General features: G+C 42.4%; 1 protein-coding gene across 1 annotated transcript in view; it reads left to right on the top strand.

Annotated features, from left to right (window-relative positions):
• Positions 1 to 26,380, top strand: part of TRIM71 (tripartite motif containing 71) — a 54,664-nt gene that overhangs the window by 16,819 nt on the left and 11,465 nt on the right. Inside the window, exon 2 of the mRNA XM_035549844.1 lies at positions 23,485 to 23,652. Coding sequence (XP_035405737.1) covers positions 23,485 to 23,652 — 168 coding nt within the window. The remainder of the gene's footprint in view (positions 1 to 23,484; positions 23,653 to 26,380) is intronic.

Raw genomic sequence — 26,380 nt, 5'->3', positions numbered from 1 at the left:
GTGCATTATGCAGAGTACTGTTGCCACGTCCTTAATAAAAACGGCTGTTCAGTGTGCATTTCCCAGCAGCATTATTGCTGAGTCAGGCATACTGTATAAGCAGGACAGACTGATTTTTGAAATGGAGGCTTACTGGGGAGAGGATTGGCAAAAAGTGCGTTAAAAACTAGTTTTCTGAAAATGCTTTTGTAGTGAGAAATTCACTAGGATAAAATCTTAACTGAATAATTCTGGTTCATTTGTGAAAGTAAGCAGACCACAGAAACTTCAGAATTGCTTGCAGCTATTCTGGTGGCAAGTCTTCTGAATGGAAGAACAAAAACCTACCTTAAGACTTCTTTGCAGTGTTCTGGCAAAGCTTGAGAGTTTTTTAACATCTCAAAACACGTTTGACCTCCCCACCCTTAAGCCATTCTGACACTCTTTACCCCACTGCATTTCAACAGGAAAGAAAGATCCTTTTTATAGCCAAATGGCTTCCTCTTCTCTTCTCCCTCTTTTCCCTTCCACCCCCCACCCCAGAGTGCCTTTCTAGTGTTTAGGCTTCAGCTGCTGCCCAGATACTGGCTACATCTGTCTTGTTTAGATGGTCCTAAGGAAAAACAGCACAGACCATGACCAGAGGGCCAACAACAAGATATGTTTCTTTTCAGATCTGAAAGGAAGCCCTGCACTTGCTTCTGCCTGTTTGCCTAAACTGTTTTTAAATCAATCACAGCTAGGGCTGGTAAATGCCTTTTCTTCCCTCTCTCAAACTCCAAAACACTTAGATCCTAACGAGTTAAGTATGGTGGTGTTCACAGGGCTGTTTCCCTTTGTACCACTTCGAATTGGATGAAATAAACTCTTCTTAAGGGCTCTCTTTGAGACAGCCGTTGGGGAAAGCTTGAAAGTGAAGTGGGGTGGGACTGGGAGGTCTGGAACTCCACAAAATGTTTGTGCTTAACAGTAGGCTGGGCTTTTGTAAGGGCATCAAAAAGGGCTGGATTAAAAGATGTTTTTGGGTCTGAGCACTGCTTGATGTTTTGTGGGGGGTTGTGTTGTAAGAAAGATAGTGGTTGTCAAGAAAATAACTGTAGGGGCTGATGGAGGACAGTGAGGGCTGATGGAGGACAATGTGGTTCCTTTTTTGGGGAGTCTTCTGATTTTTGAAGTGGAGGATGAAGGCTGGGACAATGACAATCTGGCAGTCAAGAATGGTGTTAAATGTTGGGCTGGGGGGTCTGTTTTTTAAAGGTAAATGGCTGGGGTTGGGGCAGCAATGCATCTTCATGAAATGTAGTTATAGTTGAAATGGGTTTGTTTTGTGATATAAAATCTTGTTACATATAAAATAGGAGGTTGTCTTATAACAAGCCTCTCAGGCACTTATTTACCTCACAACTTGCATGTTAGTCCGACTCTTCTGAGGTGCTAGCTTTTGGTTAGTGGTCACTTGTTAGTGTGTTACTCATGGAGTAAGAACAAATTACACAGGGTTAGGAGATACAGCCTAAATGGTTTGTGTGTTACTTGGTTCTTTAAACTTTGTGCAAACCATTGCGAGGGTGAGACTATTCTGGGTTTCATCTGTAGTAAGTGCTTGAACTTTGGAATCCACTTTCCCTGCTTTTGTGTGGGGAGGCAGAGCAAAATGGATGTTTGCACTGAACTCAGCGTGTGCACCGAGCTTCAGATAACAATTTGGCTTTTTAACATCTGTGTATTTGGTGCGTTGAACCAGCAGTGCAAGGCTGTCTTATGTATCTGCACACTAGGTGTAGGAAAAATAACCTGGTCAGCTCACAGGTGCTTTACCTTTCATTACTGTGTGTTGCTGAAAAACAGCTTGTGATTCTGTGCTGGTGCATAACCTAAATAACCTAACCTTGCTCTGAGGCTTCTTGCTTTGGTGAACAGACTCTGAAACTTGTGACTGGAATGTGTTTAAAAAGGCAGCCTCTCCTAATACATGGTACAGAATGTTGTAAACCAGTAGTGTAGGCATAAAAATGCTTTTTAAAACGTTTTCCTAATAAAATGTGGATTAAATAGGGAATTCGATTCACAAAAAGAAAAAAGGATTTAATAACTGAGTCACTATCCTTTTCACTTGAAGGGGTAAGTTTAAACTTAATTCACTGATTTAATAAAAATTAGTGGCCCGACATCTAATTCTCAGACCTGAGAGGCCACAAACTAGAATAGGCTGTGCCCACCAAACTGGCAGGATTCAGGTGCTGGCACAAACTGATGTGTATACTACCTGGATTTTATCATGACCAAGAGACCTGTGGAGCCACAGAGTCACACATGCTTGTAAATAAACTGGAGCTTTGTCTTGACTGCTCTTAAGAGGAGTGGATGAAACGACCAGCTGAAACGACCTGTTAATCCCCAGGACCTCCCCAGTTTGAGACTTGTGCGCTGTTTTACAATCTGTGGCTTTGCCCTGCAGAAATAGTGGGATGGGGTAGAGAGTGCAGATTAGAATGGTGTGTATAAATTAAAATGATTTGCGCTCGCTTTCATTTTCAATTTAGTAATGTTTGAGTTTCCTGATTTAGCAAGAGGATGCTGTAAGGACTGGTCTGGCTGCAGAAATCCTGCTCTCCTTGTCCCTTAGCCCTGTATGCTGCCTTATTCCTCTGGTGTGGGCTGGGAGGAGGGGCTCAGCACCCAGGTTGCTGGAGAAGTGGACCTGCAGGGTAAATGTTCCCTGTGCACAGAGGCAGCATGTGACTGGAGAGAACCCCACTGGCAATAATGATAGCCCGTGTGGGGAAGCATGAACACGGACCTGCCATTTGTATTCCTAGCCACTGAAAGCTGATGTTTGGCCTCTCCAGGCTGCCCCCAAAGCCTCCAGCTCCTCAAAATGGAGGCTGTTTGCTGATACAAAGGCAATCAGCAATGCTGCCGGAGGGCGTTCCCTCCCCACCACTTTGCTCCTTCAGGCTGTGGTTCTGCAGTGGCCAGAGCGGAGCGCGTGCTGCTGCGGGAGGAGGGGCAGGGCAGGCTGGCCCCCTGGCTCCTAGCTGCCTGTTCACACAACTTGCCTTTACTCTGGCAGCTTTTCGTACCTGTAATAGTATTCCCCAGTACTTCCAACAATCAGTACAGCAAGCCATATCAGGGAACTGAGCTGACTTGTCAGCAACTCATAGATTCAGGGCAGCTTTCAGCCAGATGAGTTCTTCGATGGCATTGCAATATGCTAATGACTGCATGAGGGAATTCACTAAGAACTGTGAGGTGGGGCTGCTCTTTAATAGGAGAGTTGTACCTTGAAACAGTTGTGAAACGTCAGCTGTGTATTTGCAAGCATAAATATGAGGTCATGCTTTCATCATGAAATAGAGTAATGTTGTTTTATAGGTTCATGATCTCTGAAATTAAAGCTGACTTCCCTGACTGCTTCTACATAGTCTACATAGCAGCCCTAGGAACTTGCAATGCTGACGAAACTAGACAGAAGAAACTGTGGGACTGCGGTAATTGCCAGGGGCTGAGAATCACTCAGGATTGCATTGGATCTGCTTGACACCACAAAACCACAGGAGTAAATAACTATCTCTTAGAGTAAACCTTGGACCGCATTCACCTTCATATCCAAAGCATTGCCTGCAGTGAATGTGCTTGGCCTTTTTTCTTCCACATTAAGCTATGCAGTTAACACAAGCTCAGTCTTTATGAAGCAGCAGCATTGGTCCAGTGAACAGAAAATAGTGTTACAACTGAAATCTATAATAGTGGGTTTTCCCCCATTCGTCTATTTACATAGGCTCTCTGTAAGTAGGTCTTACAATGTAGCTATTAACGCTTAGTTGTTAAGTTGTTGTCCTTTATCTTTTAGATTTGTTGCTTGTGTCTGGCAGCACAGCTTTTCACCTGTCTTCTAAGTCAACACTTGTTTTATTTTTTTTGAAACAGGCTTTAATGAACAAATGTAACTTTGGGATAAGGGAAGAATATTAATGTACAGTGTAACTGGGGCTTCTGTTCACTGTAAGGGTCTTTTGACCTGCTTTATTAGTGGGGGCATTGTTCTGGTAAGCCATTCCAGGACCCATCCTGCCAGTCTTCTGCACAGGATTAATCATTTCCTCTTGACCTCCTGCTCTCTTTTCCCAACATGTTGCATTGATCAGAATCCTTAACTTGCAAGTTTGCTCCTGTTTTTTAAAAATGGGAGGAAAAGGAGGGGGGGAAGGAATGCAAAGAAATTAGATATAATGTCTGCTGTTAACATTCTTAGTAAGCTTTTTTCCTTTTTTTCTTGACTCCTCCCTTTTTCCCCCAAGAAAAGAAATCCCTTCCTGGTCTGTATTAGCTCCAGATCTCAAGCGTCTTGAGTGCCTCTGTTTCACTAGAATTATGTCTTCTGAGCATGCAACTTCCTGCAAGATCAGTTTTGCTTATAAAGGTCACAGTTAAACTTCACCTAGCTGAGGCTATCCACTCCTGATCTACCAGATTAGAGCACTATGTTAATGTTCTGTCTGCAGTATTTCTACCATAGGTAAGCCAGCATCAAGAATACTGCGTGTAACTCATTTCTGTTTTATTTATGCCAGCAGAGAAGGGTATTAATGAGGTCGTATAGGGTACCTCCTAACAGAAAATTCAATGTTTGTTTTTGCTGGCATCTGTTAGGCCTTTAAGGGAGCTGTTGACTTAGATACAAAGGTCTGCTGCCAGCCAGTCCCAATTACATCAGTAGCAGGAAGGAATAGTCGCTCTGTTCATACTGCCCAAGGGTCCCTGTCTTCCCCTACTGCCTGTTACTGGTGTCCAAACCAAGCTCCCAGGAGCAGTCCTCTTCAGGCTTAAGACTTCTTGGCTGAGCTAGTTGTTCTGTTGTAGCTCACTGTCTGAAGTGTTAATGGCAGCTTCATGGAGAGAAGGAGGCTTGAAGAAAGCTGGTGTGGTTAAAAACAAAGCTCTGCTACTCATCAGAACTCTTTGTGCAGCTGTAATGTCCTAGGTAGTCTTCTACTCTTAGCCTTTGAGGTGAAAGCATCTTGGCCTTTGCTCTTCTCTGAGCAGGAAAGAAGGCAAGGTAGGATTTAACACTTCCTGGAAATAAGTCACTGTTTCTGTGGATAGTGATGCCAGCTGGTAAGCTGTTAAGTTCATGGCCTTGATAAGATCAGTGCAGTGCTAAATGCCAGTGCCACTCCCAGGACCACTTTGTGCTGCCCAGACTATGTGGGGATAGGTCTTGGCACTCCAGTTTGGCCTCCTCAGGGGAGTGGCTCCAGAAGAAAATGTGACAAAGCATATACCTGAAGATACACTTCTGAATGTTGGAAATGAGCGTGCCAGACGTGGATCATGAGTTGGGAAGTAACTCAGTGTGGTTCTAATAAAAACAGACTGTAAACTCTGTCTCTAGTGAAACTGTTACTCCCATGGAGCAAGAGAGGTCAGTGTGACTAGAAAGCCCATCCTCTAAGCCCATCGAGTCTGCTGAGGCTGAGACAATAGCCCTGTGTTCCTGAAACTGTGGGGGTTATTAGCTTTTATTAACCATTTGTTTTGGAGGAATCTCTGAATTCCACTTTGGTTCCTGCCCTGAGGTAGGGTTATGGGATCGTCCTTTGAGTAAAAAAACAACAAAACCCAAAAAACTGTCTTCTTTCCAAACAAGCAGCGTGTTCAGACCAAGCAAAAAGACCACATTACAAAACCAAATTTTTTGTTGCTTTGTGTGCATTCACAAAGGAGTTAGAGGTAAGAGGTCCTTTCATAAAAGCACCTCTGTGGAGGAGGAAGTGGGCCTGCTGCCTGCTTGGTAATAGCCCAAGTAAAACAAGCTACCTGCACTGAAGGGGAGTTCAGGCTGATCACTGCATAGGAGCTCTGGGGGAGCTGCACCTTTCCTGCTTCTTGCAGAAGGTGTTAAGAGTGTGTGAGTGGAGGGTGCTTTCAGCCATGCCCAAGACTTTGCATAAATAGTTGGTTTTGGCTGCTGTTGGCCGCCACACCCAAACATCCAGGCTATTGTCCCCAGCTTCTGCTGCCTGTTGTTCTCTCCAGCAGCTCCCCGGTATCTGGCTCTAGTGATAAGAGGCATAGTAGCAAAGAGGAACATGCAGTTGCAGAAAGGGGGCCTCTTTGGTCACCCCTGGTCTAACTCCCACAGGCCTGTCTGTCTTCTCCCTTTCTTCTCCTGTAGAAGGCTACAAGGTCCTTCATTGTAATTCGGTGATAATGGACTGCTTCAGCTGCGGAGTGCATGGGGATACTGCATAACCTTGTGCCCTTGTCATGTGTTATCTTGATGGCCTGTATTGGCAGTCATTACTATAATCAATCAATCTAAGAATTTCCTATTGGCTTTTCTATTTTTTTCTTTCACAGCAACTTCTGTAGGCATATGCATAAATTATTTTCATCCTTCAGACGGAGTGCTTGAGAAAGTCATATTAGTGATTCTCTGGGAGTTCCTTGTGGATGGTCTTGAGTTTTAGGGTGTTTTCTCCCACCGTAAACTTGAAATATGAACTTGAAACTGTCTTGAAATACTGTCTCTGATCCCTTTGTAGAGATGAGAATGGAGGTGTAATGGAAAGCAGATCTTTCTAGTATAAGTAGAAAAGTTATCTTTCACATAGCAGCCAGAATAGGGCTGAGGTAAGGTCAGGGCAGTCAGTTACCTGGATGACTACCATCTCATTGCATTCCCATGGCACCTTCTGTTTAAGAGCAAATAGCTGCCTGTAGCATTAGGCTGCTCCTTATGGTCCACAAGGCATCCCTGAGTCCCTGGAGAACTCTTGGACATAGTTTTGTCTTGTATCTAGCTCAAACAGAAGGGCCTTCTCAGGAAAGTATATTAAGTAGCTGGATTTCATAGGCTTTTGACAGAACTGTAGAATCAGTGGTTTGGGGACTGGAAGGGACCTTCAAGATCACCCAGTTGCAACCCTCTGCCGTGGGCAGGGACACCTCCCACCAGACCAGGTTGCCCAAAGCCCCATCCAGCCTGGCCTTGAACACCTCCAGGGATGGGGCATCCACAGCTTCTCTGGGCAGCCTGTGCCAGTGCCTCACCACCCTCTGAGTGAAGAATGTCTTCTTTATATCTAATATAAACTTGCCTCTTAGTTTAAAGCCGTTACATCTTGCCCTATGCTTACACTCACTGACAAAGAGTCCCTCCCTAGCTTTTCTGTAGCCCCCTATAGGTACTGGAAGGCTGCTCTAAGATCTCCCCAGAGCCTCCTCTTCTCCAGGCTGAACAACCCCAACTCCCTCAGCCTGTCTTCACAGGAGAGGTGCTCCAGCCCTCTGAGCATCCTCGTGGTCCTCCTCTGGACTTGCTCCAACAGGTCCATGCCCTTCTTGTGCTGGGGGCCCCAGGGCTGAATGCAGTGCTCCAAGTGGGGTCTTACGGGAACAGAGCAGAGGGGGAGAATCACCTCCCTTGCCGTGTTGGCCACGCTGCTTCTGGTGCAGCCCAGGATAGTTGGCTTTCTGGGCTGCAAGTATGCATTGCTGTCTTGTGTTGAGCTTCTCATCAACCAGCACCCCCAGGTCCTTCTCCTTAGGGCTGATCAGAAGCTGCATCACAATATGGTACCCACTTCCAGAATTACAATTCTAAAATAGCTGTATTATCCAGTCCTACATTAACATAATCTGACCTCTTCATACAAGAAAACTTAACTACAAGAGGACTACAAGTTGGAAAGCTAGAAAAGTGGGGAACGGCTACTTTTAGCAAGGCCTTTTCTAGTTTTCTAGCTTTGCTTATCTTACACTCTTCTCAGGACCATGGCACAGGAAGGCAGTGCAGCAACAGCCATAGGAGTTAGCTCTTGTTTCTGCTGTAGCTTGCAGACCTGATGTAAACCTTGCTCTGTCCCTCTTAAAAGGAAAGTAGTGGTGGTAAACCTATTCTCCCTCTAGCAAACAGTGGGTGCATGTTACACTCACTTTAAACAGCCTACCATGGTGTCTCAGGAGTGGGTTGGAGCATGTGCTAATGTGGTTAAACCAGAGTGCTGACCAAGTAAGAATCTCAGATGACCCTTCTCTGAGATGTCTTGGCAAAGTTGTGTCCTCAAGCCTCTGTATCGGAGACATCTGTTATGGTGTTCTGTTCCTTCAGTGCTACCTGAATTGGGTACCTGCAAAAAGGTTTAAAAGATAAACAGCCCATCTGTAGCTCTTTAATTTACCAGCTGGATGAACTTTGAAGTTGTTTAAGAAATTACTGGTATGGTCTTCCTGCGTTCTGTTCTGGTGGGATTTGTTACTAAAGCAGACTTAAAGTTAACAGTAAGTTTGGATAGAAGTCTCATTTCCTGTGGTGAGCTGTGTGACCTGCATACACAAACCTGCGTTCAGAACCAGTTATATGCATGCTGGCTGTCTGAAAGTGAACCTTTCCTAGAAATAAAGAGTGTGAGCAGAGGGGTTGATGTGCCCACCCTTAGTTGCTCAGGAGGTGTGCTTTTCCCATTGGCGGTGAAAATACTGGTTGCAAAAAGAACAAGGTAGCTAGCAGCACAGGGTATATTTTCGCTCAAGTCATCAATGCCTACTTGCAGTTTTCTGAAAATATTTCTCCCATGCCATTAAGGGTTGTGGATATGATTCAGTCCATGCCTAGAGACACTGCTGTGACTCTTAGGTTCTCATGGGAAGAGTTGGCAGTGGCTGATCCCCTAATGCTGGGGAGACGGCTGTTTTGTTTGGACAACTTGCTGCTCCCTAGAACAGAGGAAAGCAGTAGCTTTTATTATGACAACCATAAGAACTAGGGTTTGGGCTGTGTGGCCCTCTAGACTAAAATTGATTGATCTCGCTTTAAAACTGCGCAATGTTCTTAAATACGTGTAGACATATTTTAACAATTGATTGCCTGCAAAGTGTTTTGTGTGTGTGCGCATGTGCTCAGCTGCTAATGGAGAATCAAATATGCTTTTCAAATATACCTTGGGTGTGTCAGAAACCCCTTTTAATGGCTGTGCTGCCCTTTGCCAAGCAGCAGTAGCACCAACCCCATTCTAGGAGCTTGGAAGCTGACGGACCAGAGCTGAGCATGCACAGCCTTGGTGTTCAGCGAGGCTGTGTGTAAAGACCAGGTTGGGAACTCTTACCAGAGGGGGCAGTAGCAGATAAAATTTAAGGTTTTGGAGACTAGAGAGAGATGACAGCCTTTGTTTCTATCTTTGCTATTTTAGCTGTGTTAAATAAAGTGTTCTAGTTCTTTAGTCCAAAGAACCATGGTTGGCCACAAATATATTGCTTAAAAATACATAGCCAAGTAAATGACTTTAAACTGTGACTTCTGAACTTAAATCATTCCAGGAAAGAAATGTGATATCCTGATATTCTCTAAAATGTATTAATTGCAGTTTTAATTTTTCCTTGCTCTCCCTACTAGAGGAATAGAAGTTACTTGAATGATTCAAATGCTTGACTGTCTTTGCCTTAAAGTTTGAAAATTTTGTAATTGCTCTTACAGCTTAGCAGAGCAAATTTTGCCTGGAGAGATTGAAGGGTTTGTTTAATCTTTGCCTGCAAGACCTAAACTCCTTTCCACCCCCACCCCTCTCAAGGATAATATTCCACTGTGCCAGATTGCCCATATTGCCACCAGAAAATTGCTTGGACCACTTCTTACAAAATCAAAGGTCAACTCCATGCCTTGGTGGCAGCTGGGAAACTAATGATTTAATGCTGCTTTGACCTTTGGCTTCCTAGTCCGTTTGAGCCTGACCCAATGTTTTAATTTTCCAATACTGCTGGGCAGTTGGCTTTTGTCTGTTTCCAGATGTAACTTGCATATTGAGGCCTGTTACTGAAGTGAGAACAAAACAACAAAACATCTCAGCCTAAAAGGGGAAGGAAAAATAACAGCACCTAAGTTCTTTTAAACTACAAAATACAGCTGCCCAGTGAGGCTTGATGTTGCTGGCTGTAGAAGAGTCGGGTTTGTCATAACACAATGTGAATATTTGTCCAGCATTTGCATCTAGACCGAAAGTATTTTAACTGCAGTCTCTAAAAAGCCACTTTTTACAGCTCTGTAAAAGGTAACTTAATAAAAACAGTAGCTCTTTCCCATTCTGTTCTCAATCTCTTCAAATCGTTTTTTTCTTCATGATATTTATTGGAAGAAAAATCAATGTTTGATCTGGTAGTGGGAAGCACGAGAAACGTAACCAGTAGGCTCATGAAAACGTGTGTGCTGCTTTTTGATGGGGGGGAAGTGTGAACTGAGATGGAAGGCAGTGATGACTTTGCTTTTACTGATTAGGAATTTCCTTTTTTCAAAGCACCGCAATGCTTGATCAAGTATCAGTACTTTGTCATGGATTTCTGGTGTATATGGTGAGGTGAAAATTGCACTGTTTCTTTACAACCACCGCACCGGGCACAGTTTGAATTTGCTATTAATGGTGTGATAATGTTGGGGAAAGTACCCTGAAGTGACTAGTCTTTTATTGAAAAGAGGAATTTCCATATGCATCAGCACTCGAGTGGAATCTTTCCAAGCACTCAGCAATCCTTTTTGCCTGACCCGGCTGCCCATCAGGTACCAGGACTTGCTTCTTGCCTGAACTTACAGCACAGCTTTCAACTTCCAGAGGTCGGTTCGTACCCGGCCTTGTGTGTGAGAGGTTAGTTTTGCAGAGCAGATGGGCTCCTAAAACTTTTATGGTCTCCAGTCAAATCACCTCAAGCTGTAATCTCATTAAATCCTAAGTGAATCAGTGGTCTGGTTATTACTTGAAAGGGGAGTTACAGGAAGCGATGTTCCTGATGCAGTAGGTCTGTCTTGGTACTAAGCTACCAGAGGTACTTGCCTGTGTGTGTGGCTCTTAAAGTTGCTCCATTACTTTGATTACAGTGAAGGTGGTATGCAGGGTGCAGCAAGTTAACCTCTTGGTAGGGGACAAAGGTAGAGCCGCAGCGTTTCCTGAAATACCTATTGTGAGCATCTGTTAATTTACAGAGTTTAAATTCTCCCCCACACTTTTGATCACATACCCCCATTACGCTGTCCCAATAAGCCTTTTGTCTTAAATTAACCTCAGAACTGACTGAGGAATCACAGCAGAGTGCTTAATGCACACAGTTGCTGTGAAAGAGCTGCATGAGGACCCTGTCAAAAAACCCTGGAGCTTTCCCTTCCTCCTTTCTTTCATCAGCATGTTGTCTTTAGGAGTTCCTGTGCTAGACTTGATTAAACAGATGAATAGGCTAAAGCAGAGGAAGGCAGGTAGCTTCCTTGAGAGTCTTTTAACCAAGCAGACTTAATTTAGTAAATTAATTTACCTGTGCTTGGAAATGTGGTTAAACACGTTTTGTTCTTCTGCCAGGATTGCAGAAAATCTTTGTACAAAATCTAATCTATCTCCTGAAAGTTTCTTCTTAGCAGGCAGGGTACATGTAGGGCTAGCTTGGCAATACACTAAAAAAAAAAAAAAAAAAAAAAGAATCCTGGCTTCCGCTTAACTTGTGTTTTACAAATAGATGCATTTGTCAAAACCTTTGTAACTGAATGCCAGCTATGGCTGGCTGTAGTGCACGATGTGTGTACGTGAGCATTCGTAAAGACTTCCCACTTGACTGTGCTCAGTTTTTAAAAATTATTCAGCATTGCCTATCTGGTTCCCCCACAGGACAAAACCCTACTTTGTGTAAACCCAGTCTTTTGGTGAAACTGGGTACCCCAAATGCAGTTGAACTCTTGGTGCTGTCAGAAATAGTATATTTGACATAATGTGAATGTTGTGCTTCCACATCTTTGCTTGGTAGGAAAGGCCTCTTAAGAGTATGTTATATAACATTTTCACCATAACATAGCTTTCTTTTTGAGTTAAGACTACTGCCTCTGCTCTCTTCCCAGGCTTGAGCAAGGAGTTAACCGTGTCAGTTACCCCTTCTCCCCTCTTCCTTTGAGCCACATCTGACTCTCCTCCCTAGTTCTGCCTGGATAGCTTTGCTTTTGTTTTTACTGTCGCCTATTGAACAAACCGTCTATATTTACATTCATCCTGATTTAAAGCTCAAACAAGGCTACAGTTGAAGCTCAGATAAGGTTAACTTGCCTGAACAATACAGAAGCAATCTAAAGCTAGTAAGTGTTATGTGGAACAGCTGATGTTGCTATTGAGAAGGTCGATGCTTTCACTTAAGGTTTCAAAGTATTTAAGCATTTTAGAAAACCAAAATGCTTTCAAGTTCTTAGTCTGAGGTATATTGCTGAAGTATGCCAGGGTGGCCCTAAACCAATTTTAGCTTGGTTAGGCCAAAACCATAATGCTCTATAACAATTTATTTGGCAGCAGTGTGAACATATACACTACATACTACACTTACATACTTGACCCATGAGAGCCTCATGGAATGGGTTAAAAATAGTGTGTGAATCATAACTTAAACCTTGAGTGGGACAGAGGCTTGTCTTTGGTCTCCCCAGACTGAACATACTACTCAGTAACCGTATCTGTGACACAATGACAAAACACAATTACTTGTTTACTGTTTGTAAGCACTTCAATTCAAATCTTCTCTGTAGTTTGAATGTGTTGTTCTGCTTTCCTTCCATTGTTTAATCATATTCATCTTGGGATGCGTCTCTTCCCTCATTTCCCAAATTCAAAAAGAAAGCATTCTTAACCCTTTCCATGAGGGCAAATAAAAATAAAATTGCAGTACTTACTTTCTGTCCTTCTGTCATAGTTATCTCTTTGACTAAAGAGAAAAAAAAAAAAAAACTGGAGGGGGGAAGGGAAGCCATAAGATTTGAACTTGTTTGTTCCAGTATTTCACCAATTTGGAAAGAAGAGTAGGGCAGGTAAGTGATTAATTTAGAGTTCTGAAACTTCTGAGGTCTTGCTTCTGCTCTGTCACTGGAGAGACAAGCAGCTAGAGGAATATAAAGACATGCTTGAATTCTCTATCAGGGCTTGTCTGGAGCCTTCAGAAAGAAATATGTTGAATTCTGTGTTAACAGCTTGTAAACAAAGGTTTCGGTTCTTACAGTTCTGTAATGGAGATAAAATTATTCTGAGTAAACACATCTGCCTTCTAGGAACAGATCTACTTATTCTTAGATCTGTTTTTCTTTTATGATTTACAGTACCTTTTTGGCAGGAACTGCAGAGCTGTGTCATTATATGATAGATGGACAAGAATTTACTCATTCACTCACAAGGGATTAAAGAGTAACCTGCAGTAATGTTTGTTATATGATTATTGAAATGCCCTGTGGCTGTTAAGACAGCTAGGTCTTCCAAAACAAACACTAAATACTAGAGTTCATTTGGAAGTAATAGTGCACTAGCACCCAAAGGATAACGCTTTTGTGAGGAGTCTTTCATAAAACGTGATTGTATAATCCTCTCTAAAATTAAGGGGAATTGTAACAAGCATGCTAATCTGATAAATTTGGTCTTGGCTTTCTACTACTAGCAGCAAAGCTTTGATCCTCAAGTTCAACATCATTTCTCTGAATAAGATACACAGACATGTGCCAAGTCATATGCTGAGAGCAGATAATGATTATTTTGACATGGATGGTACAATTAGATGATATTAGCCAAGGAACCCCGATACGGTGCCTGTATAATATGCTGTTAGAAGCTACTGCCTGGCTCTGCGACTCACCACTTTTTTCTTTCAACGCAGTCCAAATTTGTTTTTGCTTAATTAAGTTTCCTCATTTATGAGGAATCCCAACCAAAACCTCAACATGTTGTAATCTTTCTTCCTGCTCTGAAACATGTGTACGTAAGCTAGTAAAGTTTTTACACTTGCATATTTTTAGTGTGAGCGTTTGGGAGGATGATGGTAGAGAGGGAGAGACCGAACGTTTTTAAAGAAGATTTCTTCCAAATGTTCATGTTAGCAATTTTTAGGTTTCAGTGAAGAACAGTAAGTTTCTTCAAAGACCTCATCCAATAAGGACTTTTTGTATGTGGGTATACAGTTATAAAAATAGTGATTGGGACAGTGTGAGGTAAGAGGAGCAGAGAAGGCAAAGAACAGAGGAGTGGGCCACTTCAGTGCTGCTTTTGTGCTTTCCACAAAACCTGTTCCACATAAGCAGTAACTAAAAACATTGCAGTATAAAACACTTGGAATGGGTTTATATGTCAGTTTTCCCAGACAAGTCTTGCCTGTATTTCGTAATAAAAGGCTACAGTCGGTCATATTTGCTTTGACCTGAGTTTGATGTGCATATGGCACTTGGAGGTAACTGGACTTGTTTAATAGGCATGGATTGCTTCACAATTAAAGAAAAAAATTAACAGCTCCTGCTGTGTGTGAGTTCAGTACCACGGCCATTCTTGTTACAGCTTTCCTCTAAAGAAAGCCGAGCTGGAAGGCAGAAGCAGGAGGAACAGCCAAATCGTTGTTCCCCATCAGGTGTCCAATCTGCAGTAGCAGACAACGCCTAATGCTGAGAAGAGAAGGGTGAGACTTCCCCTTCCCCTGTCCACCTCAAACATGTGCACACTCGGCCAACCAGGCAGTTTCTCTCTGAGAATGAGAGGCAGAAGGAATTCCTTCCTAATATCCAGGTGATCAGCTTATGCCCTAAAGCATAAATCAGTAGTGCTGTTCTTTGTTTTTTACTCAGCACAGCTTAAATTGTCATAGGGTAGCAATAGAGTGTTGTTTGTAAATTTAAGCTGATGGAGGTATTTCTTTCTTGTATATGCAAAAGTGTTTGAGTCTTACTACAAGGCGTCATTGCAAGCAGCCTAATCCCTTCAGTAATTGCTATCTCTGTAGTGATATTAGTTTGCATAATGCTAGGTAAATCTGTTGGAGAGCTGATAGTGGAAAAGGGGGAAGGGACAGTGTTGTCCACAAGTATGTGGGCTGATACTGCCTACAAGGCTGTTACTCTTAGCGGAGTTTGGTGGTGGTGTTAGATAGCAGAATTGCTTCATTTTGCTAAATTTATATCAGCAGTCCTCTTTGTTAAAACGGCTTTGAGGTTAGCTAGCCTAAAAGTTGATGCATTTTTCCTTCCATCCTAGCAGAAATCCTCTTTTTAAAAATGCTCCTTTTAAAAAGGCACAGAGATGCTTTTTGAATTCTCTAGAGATTACATAATATTATTAAAAATATTTTTTAAGAAACTGGAACAGACAAATCTCCCCCCAATTGGGAGAGAGAAATTTCAAGATAGAAATTAAAGATGTTGGTACTTAGATTATTTATCAATGTCACTTCTATATGGAAATGTCATCTCTGAAATTTGTTACTTTGGATATCTGTTCTGTCTTAGTTGTTTTGACTCTGGGTTCTCTTGCTCGTTATTGCCATACAAGCAAAGAGGGGGGAACCACTAGACTATAAAGCCACAAAGGAGGCTAAGAATTCAACTGGAATTCAACTGGAGATGGGAATTTATAGTTGCATAGTTTTCTAGTATTCCATAGCTGCTGTAGTTTGAGTTAAAGGTTAAATTCATGTGGTGTTTAAACAGTTGGATTTCTCAAATATGCACTGCAATATTCTCTCTTGCAACAAATATTAGATGCTGTAGTTGAAGCATTACAGTGTGAAAGAGAAAGCACAAATTTGTTCTAAATGCTTTTCTGAATCAAGACTCCTAGTACTGCTCGTTTGAAAAAAAAAAAAAAAAAAAAATGGTGTGGATCTTTGTCAGTATTTTAGAAAATAAAAAATCTGCAAAGCCACAGTTTCTCTGGATAAATGTTCTTTTCCCTCAGCTGGTTTCCTCAACTACCTAACAATTGAGCATTATGAAATTAAGATGTCTAGTCTGGTAGGTTCTCTGCCATGTGTGCCCACCCCCCCAGTGAAGCCCATTAAAAATATTAATGGGAATCTGTCGTGTAAATAAGACTTAGCTCACCAAAGAATTTTCTTAGGTAGCAGTGGTTTGACTACAGGCTTGCTCTGTAAGAAAATCCTGCAAAAGACCTGTTTGTGCTGGGACTGGGAAACTGCTCTGGCAAGCTGTGCACAGTCCATCAGCTTAAGATGTTCCCCAATTGGCTTGTCTCTTGCATGAGGAAGGGCTGGCCTTTGAAGGAAAGCTGGGAACTTCGGAGTTTGTCTTCTCATCACCTCCATCAAATTAAAAGGGGTAAGGTGTTTCTCTAGTACATTGAGACAAAGCTTTCTACCTATTTGTTTGCAAGGCATATAATAGCATCCTTGCTGTCAGCCCTCCATAATGGCCAACAGCTGCCAAGGACATGAATGGAGGTGGTGTTCTCTGTAAGGCAAGGAGCAGGACAGAGCTGAGGAACACAGATGTGAAGGGGTGAGGACTCTACTGATGTTACCCACAGGTAAGGAAGTGGGAGCTCCTGCATATCTTGACCCCTATTTCTAGCTCTTCCTGGACATGGAAGAGAATTTGAAAAGCTCTGATGTTGAGTTGTGCATGAAAAGAGGGAAGTGTGTTAAGTTCATAGGGATGTTGAGATTTGTGGGTTTTCTCTTAAAAAAAAAAAAAAAAAAAAAGCAGCTTCATGTGTGATAGTAAAACAATAATTGTCAATCCATTGCAACTTAAAGCATCACTGGCAACTTAAAGCATCACTGAAATCGTGGGCAAGCTTTGGCAGAGAACAAGGCTCTCTTTTTAGAGAGCTGAAGAGGCAGGGATTCTGAGTGACCGACCTATAGGGACTCATGACAGTGGCTTGGACAAAACAGACTTGAAGTGGAACTGGGTTCTGACCCACTCTAATATCTGCGTCCACAGCAGGCTATTAATGTGCTTTCTTGAACTGTTGAATATTTAGATCCGCCCACTGTCCCCTGTGCCAAGACCACCCTGCTGCTACTCGTGTCATGTAGATTTGGCATAGAAGCTGCATTTAAACAGCTAATGAGTTGCATGCTGAAGCACAGGCTGGTCTACCCTATTGAAAGCTCTAAAAGAGCTGACTTACCACTGGCTGCATAATCTACTAGCTATTGATACTATTGCATTTGCCCACAGACTGGCTACTTTACCTGCTTTACTGCTGAAGCAGATGCTGTGACTTTTTTAAGACAAAAGAAATGAAGTTTTCCTACCCCAAACAATTTCTTCAGAAGAAAATTCTGGAATGTAGATTTACTGTTACACACTGATAAGCCACTGTGATAATTGTACCTGTGCCACTTCAGTATTAGTATTAGAACAACTTTAAGCCTAGCTTTTCCCTGTTTAGGAAGAATTGGAGCAAAGAGTTTTTAAGGTGGATGTGAAATGTTCTTTCCAGTCTATCTATTTACCAGAATCTCAGAGGCAGTATGTTGGATCAGATGTCCCAGTTAACCTGCACCCAAGAGCTTTAAGGAAGCTAGCTGATGAGATGTTAATCTCCAAATGCCAGGCAGATACCAGGCAAGTGGTGTGGTGCTGTCCATGTTTGGAGTGGATGACCGGGGTCCTGCAGCTGGCGGAGGTGCTGCTGTGAGGTGCTTGGGATGCTGCGGTTCCAGGGCTTCAGGCGGGTAGCTAAGTTCTAGTTGTAAGATTTTGGTCTGAAACACAGGATTAAATTTTGTAGCATGCTGGAGCCAGCAGATCCTTAAACTGGCTTTGCCAAAGGCGTGACTTGCTGCCTCCTTGTGCAGACTGTTGTTGTGCCACTGAGGATGTGCCCTTCAAAGTGGAACTTGGTTGTTGCTTCTAACCCCTTCTAACACTCTGAATTTGCAAATGCTGCTTTCCACCACAAAGATGACTTAAATGGTCTTTGTTTATTCCCAGCTGACTGTTAATACCAATGGATTTTTCTGACCTTGGTTAGTGGAACTATGCATCTTCCAAAAAACCTTTTAATATAAGTGATTTGACTACCAACATTGTCACATCAGCTCTCTCTAAAATATGCAGCTGCTTTTACTGGCTTCATGACACAGTAGCAAGACTGGAAAAGGTAAAAATCATGAAGTGTAGGGGCACGGTAATATGTTTGGTTTTAAAACCTCTTAGTTTGTCAGACTCAAATCTGGTTAGCTCGTGTTCATCTCAAGTTCACAAGGTCAGATTGAATAAACCAGTTTCTAAAACTAATTTTCTGCTGCTTATAAAGATCCCCTCATCTCTTAACTGAGATGGAAGGCATGAGCGGTGAAGGGGGGTGGAGATAAAGGAGAATGCAGGAGGTACAGGGCTTCCTCTTACAGCGGCTGCCAGCTACCAGGGCGGTGTAATTGTAGGGTGAAACAACAGCCCTGAGCTGCGGCTCCACACCGGGAGGACTGCTGGTTAGGCAGGGCTCGGTCTTCCCCCTCGTGTGCTGGGCCACGAGAGCTACCTGTGTATTTGTTCACTAATCACGCTGTTGTTTGTTCGCTGGTACGCATACGTAATTCTTAAAAACGTCTCTGAAAGCTAATTATCCCAAATACAGTGGGGAAATGAGCAAGTTATTTGATACGCTAATCTTCAGTATTTATATTTAGCATTCAAATTTCAGGCGTTATTAGTGGAGAAGTTAAGGTACCTAAAATGCTACTCTGATCGTGGTGTGACACAAGCCAATTGTTGCAATTGTTGCAGGTCCATTCTCCAAAGTTGCCATTAAAATGGGAACTAAGAACCAGGTTTTTGTGGAGTGTGAACAATTTTACCTCTTTCCACTTAAACTCCACAACAATTGTCTGCATCAGGCTCTGATCCAGTTCCTCCTGAGTTACGTATTTATGCTGTGAAAGCCTGTGTGTATTTTATATGTATGTATATATATCGCTGCTTGAATGATGTGGGGAAACAGTTTTTCTAGATTTTCTGAAAAAAATAGTGGAAGAGAAGGACTGAAATTCACTGGAAAACGAGTTTATACTAAATTCATAATGCTCAAAGCCTTGCATAGTACCTAACAAAGCCACTGGTGTTTGAGTTATTGTCAGGGGAATTAAATAATAAAACACCTTTACTAATGGAAAATTTCAGACTGGCTACTTTTTCCAAAAGGTAAAACCAAGAGGCTACTGTTTTGTCTGTAGGGTTTTTTGTTTAAGATTACAGGGTAGCTTTCAGAGCATCAGACTTCATTTGTGCTTTAAAACATAGCCTCGTGTGTTGCTGCCTTGTGCTAATACCTAACACTGGAGGCTTAAAGAAAATCTTGTCAGGGCTCTGAAATGTCGTGACGGCATGTTTTGTGCAATGCAGCTATATTCCACATGTTTTGCCGACAATTGTGTGCATACATGCTCTTACGGGCTCTAAAATGAGAGAAATCAAGTGTTCGCAAGCTGGGGGACGAACGGCACCGGCAGGATCGCTGAGAGGCCGTTTATTTAAATGCAGGTTAAGGATAAGCCGCCTCAACTGCTGTTTTTGCTGCATTTTCTTCTGTCCCGGTGCCTACTACATTCCACTGCTTTTGTCTGGCGTTGGTATTTGGGAAATTTTGGTGAGGGCTGGAAGGTGGGGGCGGGGGGGCGCGCTGGAAGCTGGTCAGCAGCGAGGAGAGGAGCGCTGGTGTGGGAATTGTGGAGTGGGGTCAGGGTTTAACTTTAGTGGCCATTCATCAGATGATGATTGATTGCTGTGCAGTCCCAGGGGACGTTTAACAACATCTCCGCCCATCCCCCTGCCCCCTTTGAAAGCAGATGGACCAAAAAATGGGGAGAGCGACACCCAGGAATTCCTGCTGTTGTAAAATGTTTTTACGGTGCACTGTACAGCCTTTCCTGAAGCAATCACATTTATGGCCTTGCTGTTGTATTTCTTGGGCTGCTGTGGCTGTAAAAGATGAATAGCCCTGTAATATGGTTCACTGATTCTGTTTAAATTGAAGTAGGCTCCCTTTATTGTTTTGTGTCTAAAATTGTGTGCCACCAATTCAGGAAATATTTCCTGTTTGGGAAATAATCAACCCATACCTGATTTACTTTAAAATAAATCACTTTTAACTATCTCTGAAACTATTCTGTTTTTGCTTTTGACTTTTATCTCTTCATTTAATTTTGATGAAACTCTAAAATACTATTTAACGTAACAAAACAGCTCTTTTAAAATATACTAAACTTGCTTATGCATCTTTTTCTTACTGGAAAGCTTTACTGAAATGAGTGTTGATAAGGTAAGTTTTCTCCTAAAAACAATCGTGGTAATTATATAGGAGAAGAAAAAAAAAACTAGCACAATTCAGAAATTCTTTGAAAGCAATCCATTTCTGCTTTCTCCTCGCTTATTTCCTTCCTATCAGAACACTCATGTGTTAGAGGAAAAAAAGTACGGTTGAAGGCTTCACTCTCAAAATGTTTTCATACATTCAGGAAAATGTTGAAATTAACAGGGCGATGGTTGATTAGTTTAGATCTTTTTACTTAGCTTGCTTAGTATTGTCCCTGCCTCTTCAGGTGGAGGGGGGTATTTTTCGTCTTTGCTCTTATAAGTGCTGTTTTCCAGGCTGTGTGTCATAAGCAGATCCTGTTTTGGAGCGCTTGGCTGTACTCTTCCCTTCCACTACCCCCACCCATCCACAGTTCAAGACTCTTCTTGCTGTTTTAAAGGCGGTGATCTGGGCATAGAAGGAGCTGTATGTTGCTGTATTAACAGCGCGAGTGAAATTCAGGATGGCCTCACTGCTGAGATAGGCAGAAGGGGAGGCTTTGCCAGCTTCTAGGTACACTACAAATTCGTTGAGGCTGAATTGAGAGCAGAGTCCTGTATCATCCTAATACCAGTATCAAGAAAATACAAAATCAGTATACTGGTTTTTGGATAGGTTGCTTGTTTGTGTTTTTGCTTTTCTCCCCCTTCTACTTTGAAGCACGTATAGAAGCTTTACCTAACAGTACCCAACCTTTGTTCCGTGACCTAGGGACTGGGATGCAAAAAGACTCAAGTGTAACCATAAATGAGCGGCTGTGGATGTGAGCATAGACAAACTGGATGCTGTGCTCCAAGCTCTGCTGGTCTGACTGGCACAGATCCCCCTTCTCCCTGCACAACTGAGTACTTCCCAATTTAACTCTGGATTGCTGAGAGTCCTTCTGCTTGGTAGAGCCGATGTATATCCTATTGGGTGCTCCTGTTCTTGTTTTCTCATTTGGGGTTGGTGTGTCCAGAGGGGAGCTTCTGGGCAGTTCCTAGTTCACCTAGGAGTTGAGGGACTCTTCCAGTCTTTTGGTGACCAGCTTCATTCCCCACTGAGTGCCCTAGGGATATTAGGCAATTGTTCTTTCTCACATGTGTATTTAAGAACTGTTTTAAACAACAGTATATTGATGGAGATCAGTCCATCAGTCTGCTTCTTCCCCTTCTCTTTACCTAAGCTTGTTAACTCCTTTGCTCCCAGATTTAAATCTAAGTAATTTCACCATTTTCTATTTACAAATTTTCTATTTACAAAGAAACAAACAGGAGGCTTTGTCAGTGACTTTGTAGTGTTTACCCAAAATACTGTAACCCACATCCTACATAATCTGGACACTTCTGAAATGAAATTATGGCTCTTGTCACTCCTCATTCTAAATTGAAGAGGGATGTTCTCCACCACATGATGGTGGGTGGCAAGAGGCAACTATAAATGTTAAATTGAATTTCTCTTTGGCTTGAACAGCAGGATGATTCTTTGCAGTGGACACGGTCACCTTACAGGAATGCCTGGCTGGCGGGACAGGTCTGTGGTGTTTACCCTAGCTTTTGCTTCTGGTGTTGCCTACTTTGGAGGGCTCACAACAGATTTAAATTGCTTTTGGACTTCTGTTCATATGGTCACCATTTTCCTTTCAGCTGCTCTGCTTGATTGAGGCCCCAAATCCCTCTTGTATGTTTTTAAAGTATATCGGATTCATATGACTTAACTTGATACCCTGTCTTGGTTTTCATTCTCTCTCAACTTCTCAGTTGCTTAAGTGGAGTCATTCAGCAACATGTAATAAACATTCCCTGTAATTTCAACAGCAAAATTACAGAACGGCATGAGCAAGTGAACATTGTATACAGATTTAGACAACCGCAGTGTAAAGACAAGGAACCCTGTAGTTGAGGAAGATGTATATAGAAAAATGCATTCCAGAACCAAGGCGGCTTTTACATCCTTAAAGACAGAGGATCTGAGACACTGCTTAAGGGTTTAGTGTTTGAACAGAAGCAAAATGAAGTCTGTTCCAATTTCCGTACAGCAAAACTTAACTTTCAAGAAAAGGGTTTTAGTAAAATCTGACACGTGCACAAATGCACACATACCCCTTTGAGAAATTAATCCATATACCACTTCAGCTGTTGCACTTACAGGAGCTTAAAATGGCAGTTCATGCAACACAGGAAATCTGAGGGAATCACCTGTCCCCCTTCCCCCGTTCTTTTGTGGGAGAAGGGAAATGGGGATGTCATGCGCTGTATCACAGGCTGTTAGCTGGAGTCAGAGGGGTTGGATGACAGCTGTGAGGAGACAGGCATATCGAATACTTGCCCAGGCTTTGTTCTACTCTTGCTGCCTTTTGTGAGGTAGACCTTAAATAGCTGGTGATGGAAAAATTATTTGTACCGTGCAGTGGCAAATAAGGTTTCGTAGTGGTTTTCTGGCTCTTATGTGGTAGCCTAGATTTTTCTAACACTACTCTATTCAAAGTCTCACTCCTAGCTACATACACGTTCTTAGAGACTTTCTTGTGTTGAAGTTTTGTATTCCCTTACTTGTGTCTTCGGAAACAAACCAGCTGATGTTTTCTTCCAAGAAAACAGTTCCATGTAAGATGCTATTTTTGTGTGCTACTTCCCTCTACTGGATGGAATGGAAACTGTTATGGCTGGTGAATGGATCCACCTATTAGGCTGGGCTGATGTCTTGTGTAAGACTTTCATTGTGAATTCAAAATACTTTTTAAGTGCTTTGTGAGTAGAATGGGATTTAGTTATTACCCCGAGTTCCCCGTACCACAAAAACGCTCTGGGCACACTACTGTCTTGTCTTGTTCTCCTCCAACTCAAGCATTTCCAAGTATCACTAGTGTAGAAATACTGTGGCAGAGCAAAGGTTTTGTTGCTTTGCAGTTGGGAGTGGTAGGAGGGAGTTCTGCCTAATATTGTCGCTGCCCTGAGTACGTATAAGTGGTTTACGTGTTTTCAGAAAACAGAGGATGGTTCTTGGCATGCGTAATGTTTTTCCACTGGGAGGGGGAAAGGTGGGGATGCTCTATTTATTCTCCATTGCAGTGATTATTGTGACCCACTTCAGAGAATGTAGTGTTGTGTATGCAGGAAAAGTCTTCATCTGAAACTTGCTATAGATGACATCTCCAATCTGTAAGTGTTGGCAGATGGCTTCCGTTCTTAAGAGGAGCTGATGTGGACATTCTTCCTAGTATTGTATTGCAAAGAAAACAATGACACTTCCATCTAACTGTTAAAGTACAATTTGGAGCTTACTAGGAGGGATTGCTCTTCCTCTGTGGAGAAACTATTGTGAAGTCTTTGCCCATTGCTACTGCCTTCAACCACCTTTTTTAAATTATCTGTTTTTTTTTTCCTGTCCCTTTTTTTTGCCTTCAAGTCTTCATCAGACAGTGATACAGGTTTTTCTCTTCTAGGTACTGCATTTCTACTGTGATACTTGCTCTGTCCCCATATGTCGGGAATGTACCATGGGACGACACGTGGGTCACAGCTTTATCTACCTCCAAGATGCTCTTCAGGACTCCAGGACTCTTACTATCCAGCTCCTGGCAGATGCTCAGCAAGGACGACAGGCTATTCAGGTAAGATACTCCCAACTGAAGTGCTTGATTTTTCTCTTCTATTCCCCCACAGCTTGTTTGTTACAGGGCAAGGTGTCAGGCAAAAAGCTCTCTGCTGCTTCTGTCAGTCTTCTCACCCCTTCTGTTCTCCCAGAACTGACAGAAGTTGCTGTGTAGGTGAAAAGAGTGCTGGTAAGAATTTTGCATTCTTGCAGCGTAATCCTGTCATGCAAATCATAACATACATGAAGATCTGTCCAAACACACTTGAGCATGAAGCATTTTGAACCAAGTTCTGATCTTATGTAGCAGTGCTGAGCATGTTTTTGTTTTTACAGTTGAGGCTTATTTTCAGATGTCTGTCTTGTCTGTATGGCATCTGTACTGTAACTACCTATAAGTCTGATGTGTGTTCGTGTTGCCACCAAATGTGAAGTACTAATCAGCTGTTTGGATTAGTGTGGAACTCCTAATCTGTCTGGGGAAGGGGTCGGTTATCTCCATACAAGGACTGCTCTGACTACACAGGTGCATATGGTATCCTACCTCGGCTATTTTACAATGCAAATATAAATACTGAGTGAGAACCAGAAGGATCGTAGCACAGTGCTTCAGTCTACAGAAGGAATTTACACAGGGAATTAACCTGCTGAGGATATGTGGATAACTAACTTGTGCTGTGCAGTATCTACTACTAAACATTGTAATGTTAGCAGTAGTTTTCTTTGCATGAAGAGGCTTTGGACAGGGAAGGCTTAGTGCGATGCTACTCTCTGCTCTACTACCATCTAGTTCTGTCAGCCTTAAATGCTTTAATTTTGAGCTGGATACTCAACACTTCTATGCAAGATTTAACCATCAAGACCTTTTCTTTGAGTAAACACTACCAGAAGGAAGTAAGCATTCTCAACTGGATGTGCTTTCCTTGCAAATACATGGTACAGGAAAAAGCTTTCCATTCATCACTGCTTATTTCCAGTAGACGAGTATTTGGGTGGGTCTTTTTAAATTTTTTTTACTAAATCTGTTAAATCTCATCCTCTGAAGGGAGTGGTCACTGCTAATAGCAGTGTTTCCAAGCTCTTTTGTGGTGCTACAGAGTTCCTGCGTACTCTGGGCAGGTGTAGGACTTGTGTGTCTAGAGGGCTGGCTGTTCTGAAGTTGGGATCCCTTTCTGTGATGTGAGACGATAATTTCCTGCCTCACTGATAAGTGAGAATAAACCCGAAGTTTTATCCTGTCATATAGCTATAACCTTTTCTAGGGAAGCTTGTTCAGTGGATCAGGAGCAGCTAAACTTTGTCATTTGTAGCTGTGGAATGAAATAAGTATTGTGATGGTATAGATTTTAAACTGTTGATACCTCCCTTCAACTTTTGGTGTTAACAGCTTACATACACCAGAACAGCAAATGAAAAAGTTTTAGAACTGAGTGGCTAATTTAAAACTGCATGTCAACACAGAATCCTGCAAACCTTACCTTCCAAGACTTGTTTTAAACTGAATTGTAAGGCTCTTCAGCAGAATCCATACTGAAACATTTAGCATGTCCCCAGAATGAGCAAGATTATACTAGTTTAAAGAACCTCGGTAGTGTAGTGTTTTAAATTTCTCCAGGCTGTCCTGGACAAGGGCTTGTCTGTTAGTAATTAAATTACTGCTTTTGACCTCCCAGGCTCTTAATCATTTAACTGGTCTGGATAAATCATCTAAGTAGTGACTGTCTCTTGGAGTACACACTAGCAGAATAACACTGAGTATCACTCTGCTAGTATTGCAGGCATGCTGTTGTGCCTCCTTGCTTCCTACTGGGTTTACTCTCCTCCTTTCTTCCCAGTTCTCTTCTGGCTTTTCTGTTGGAGGCTTCTGCTAATGTGGTCAGCTGACTGCTTTATATGATGGCACAGGTAAAGGGTGGGTGGCCCTAACACTGCTCATGTAACTCAAGCAAATAGCTCAGTTGAATTATGCTTGTCTAGTTTTGCCATGGTCCAGATACTGTCCATGCAGGTTAAGAGGCATCTTGGAAGTGCTAACTGTGCAATTTGTATGAAAAATTCTGAAATAAATGATGTTTTTCAAGAACTGACTTATTAATGCAGTGGTCCTTTTAATCTGGACCACTCTGCAGAGAAAAAAGGGGTACTGAGTGAGCATATCTGATAAAGTTGAGGTAGTAATCTGTGAGTGAATGTGGGAAGACTACAACTCTGATATTGCTACCTAAGTGACAGCAGCAACAACTAGAACTGTGACACAGTTAAAGGCAGAGGTGTCGACTCAAAGGCTGGTACAGTGAGCCTGCTACACAAGGCAATTTTACAGAGCAGAGCTTTCCTTGTTCTTGGGACAGTAGGGCTGTGAAGCTACGTGTTTATCCCAGGGAGGAGACAGCATGTCAGCATGAATTTAGGACAAACCCTGAACTAACCAGACTCTAAATTAAAATAAATTGGCTTGAATGCTTTCCTTAAAGCTTGGAAGCAGTCTGTAGAACTAAGTGCCAATATAAGCTGCAATATGAGGAACAGACTGGTGTTCTAAGGCAGGTTGAAAAGTAATATGGTGCAGTAACGCTTCTTAGTGGGATTGTTTCATAATGCTGTATTAGTAACTTTCCTAATAAGCTAGGAAAGTGATACCTCTTGGACATGCAGTGTTGAGGATGGATGAAGAGGGGTGGCTGGGAGGAAAGGGAAAAAGGTGGACTCTTAAGGGCCTTGCAGGAGAGGGGAAATCAAGCCAGGAG

This window comes from Cygnus atratus, chromosome 2, assembly GCF_013377495.2.
Source record: "Cygnus atratus isolate AKBS03 ecotype Queensland, Australia chromosome 2, CAtr_DNAZoo_HiC_assembly, whole genome shotgun sequence".
Taxonomy (NCBI): domain Eukaryota; kingdom Metazoa; phylum Chordata; class Aves; order Anseriformes; family Anatidae; genus Cygnus; species Cygnus atratus.
This window is presented reverse-complemented; position numbering and strand designations above follow the sequence as displayed.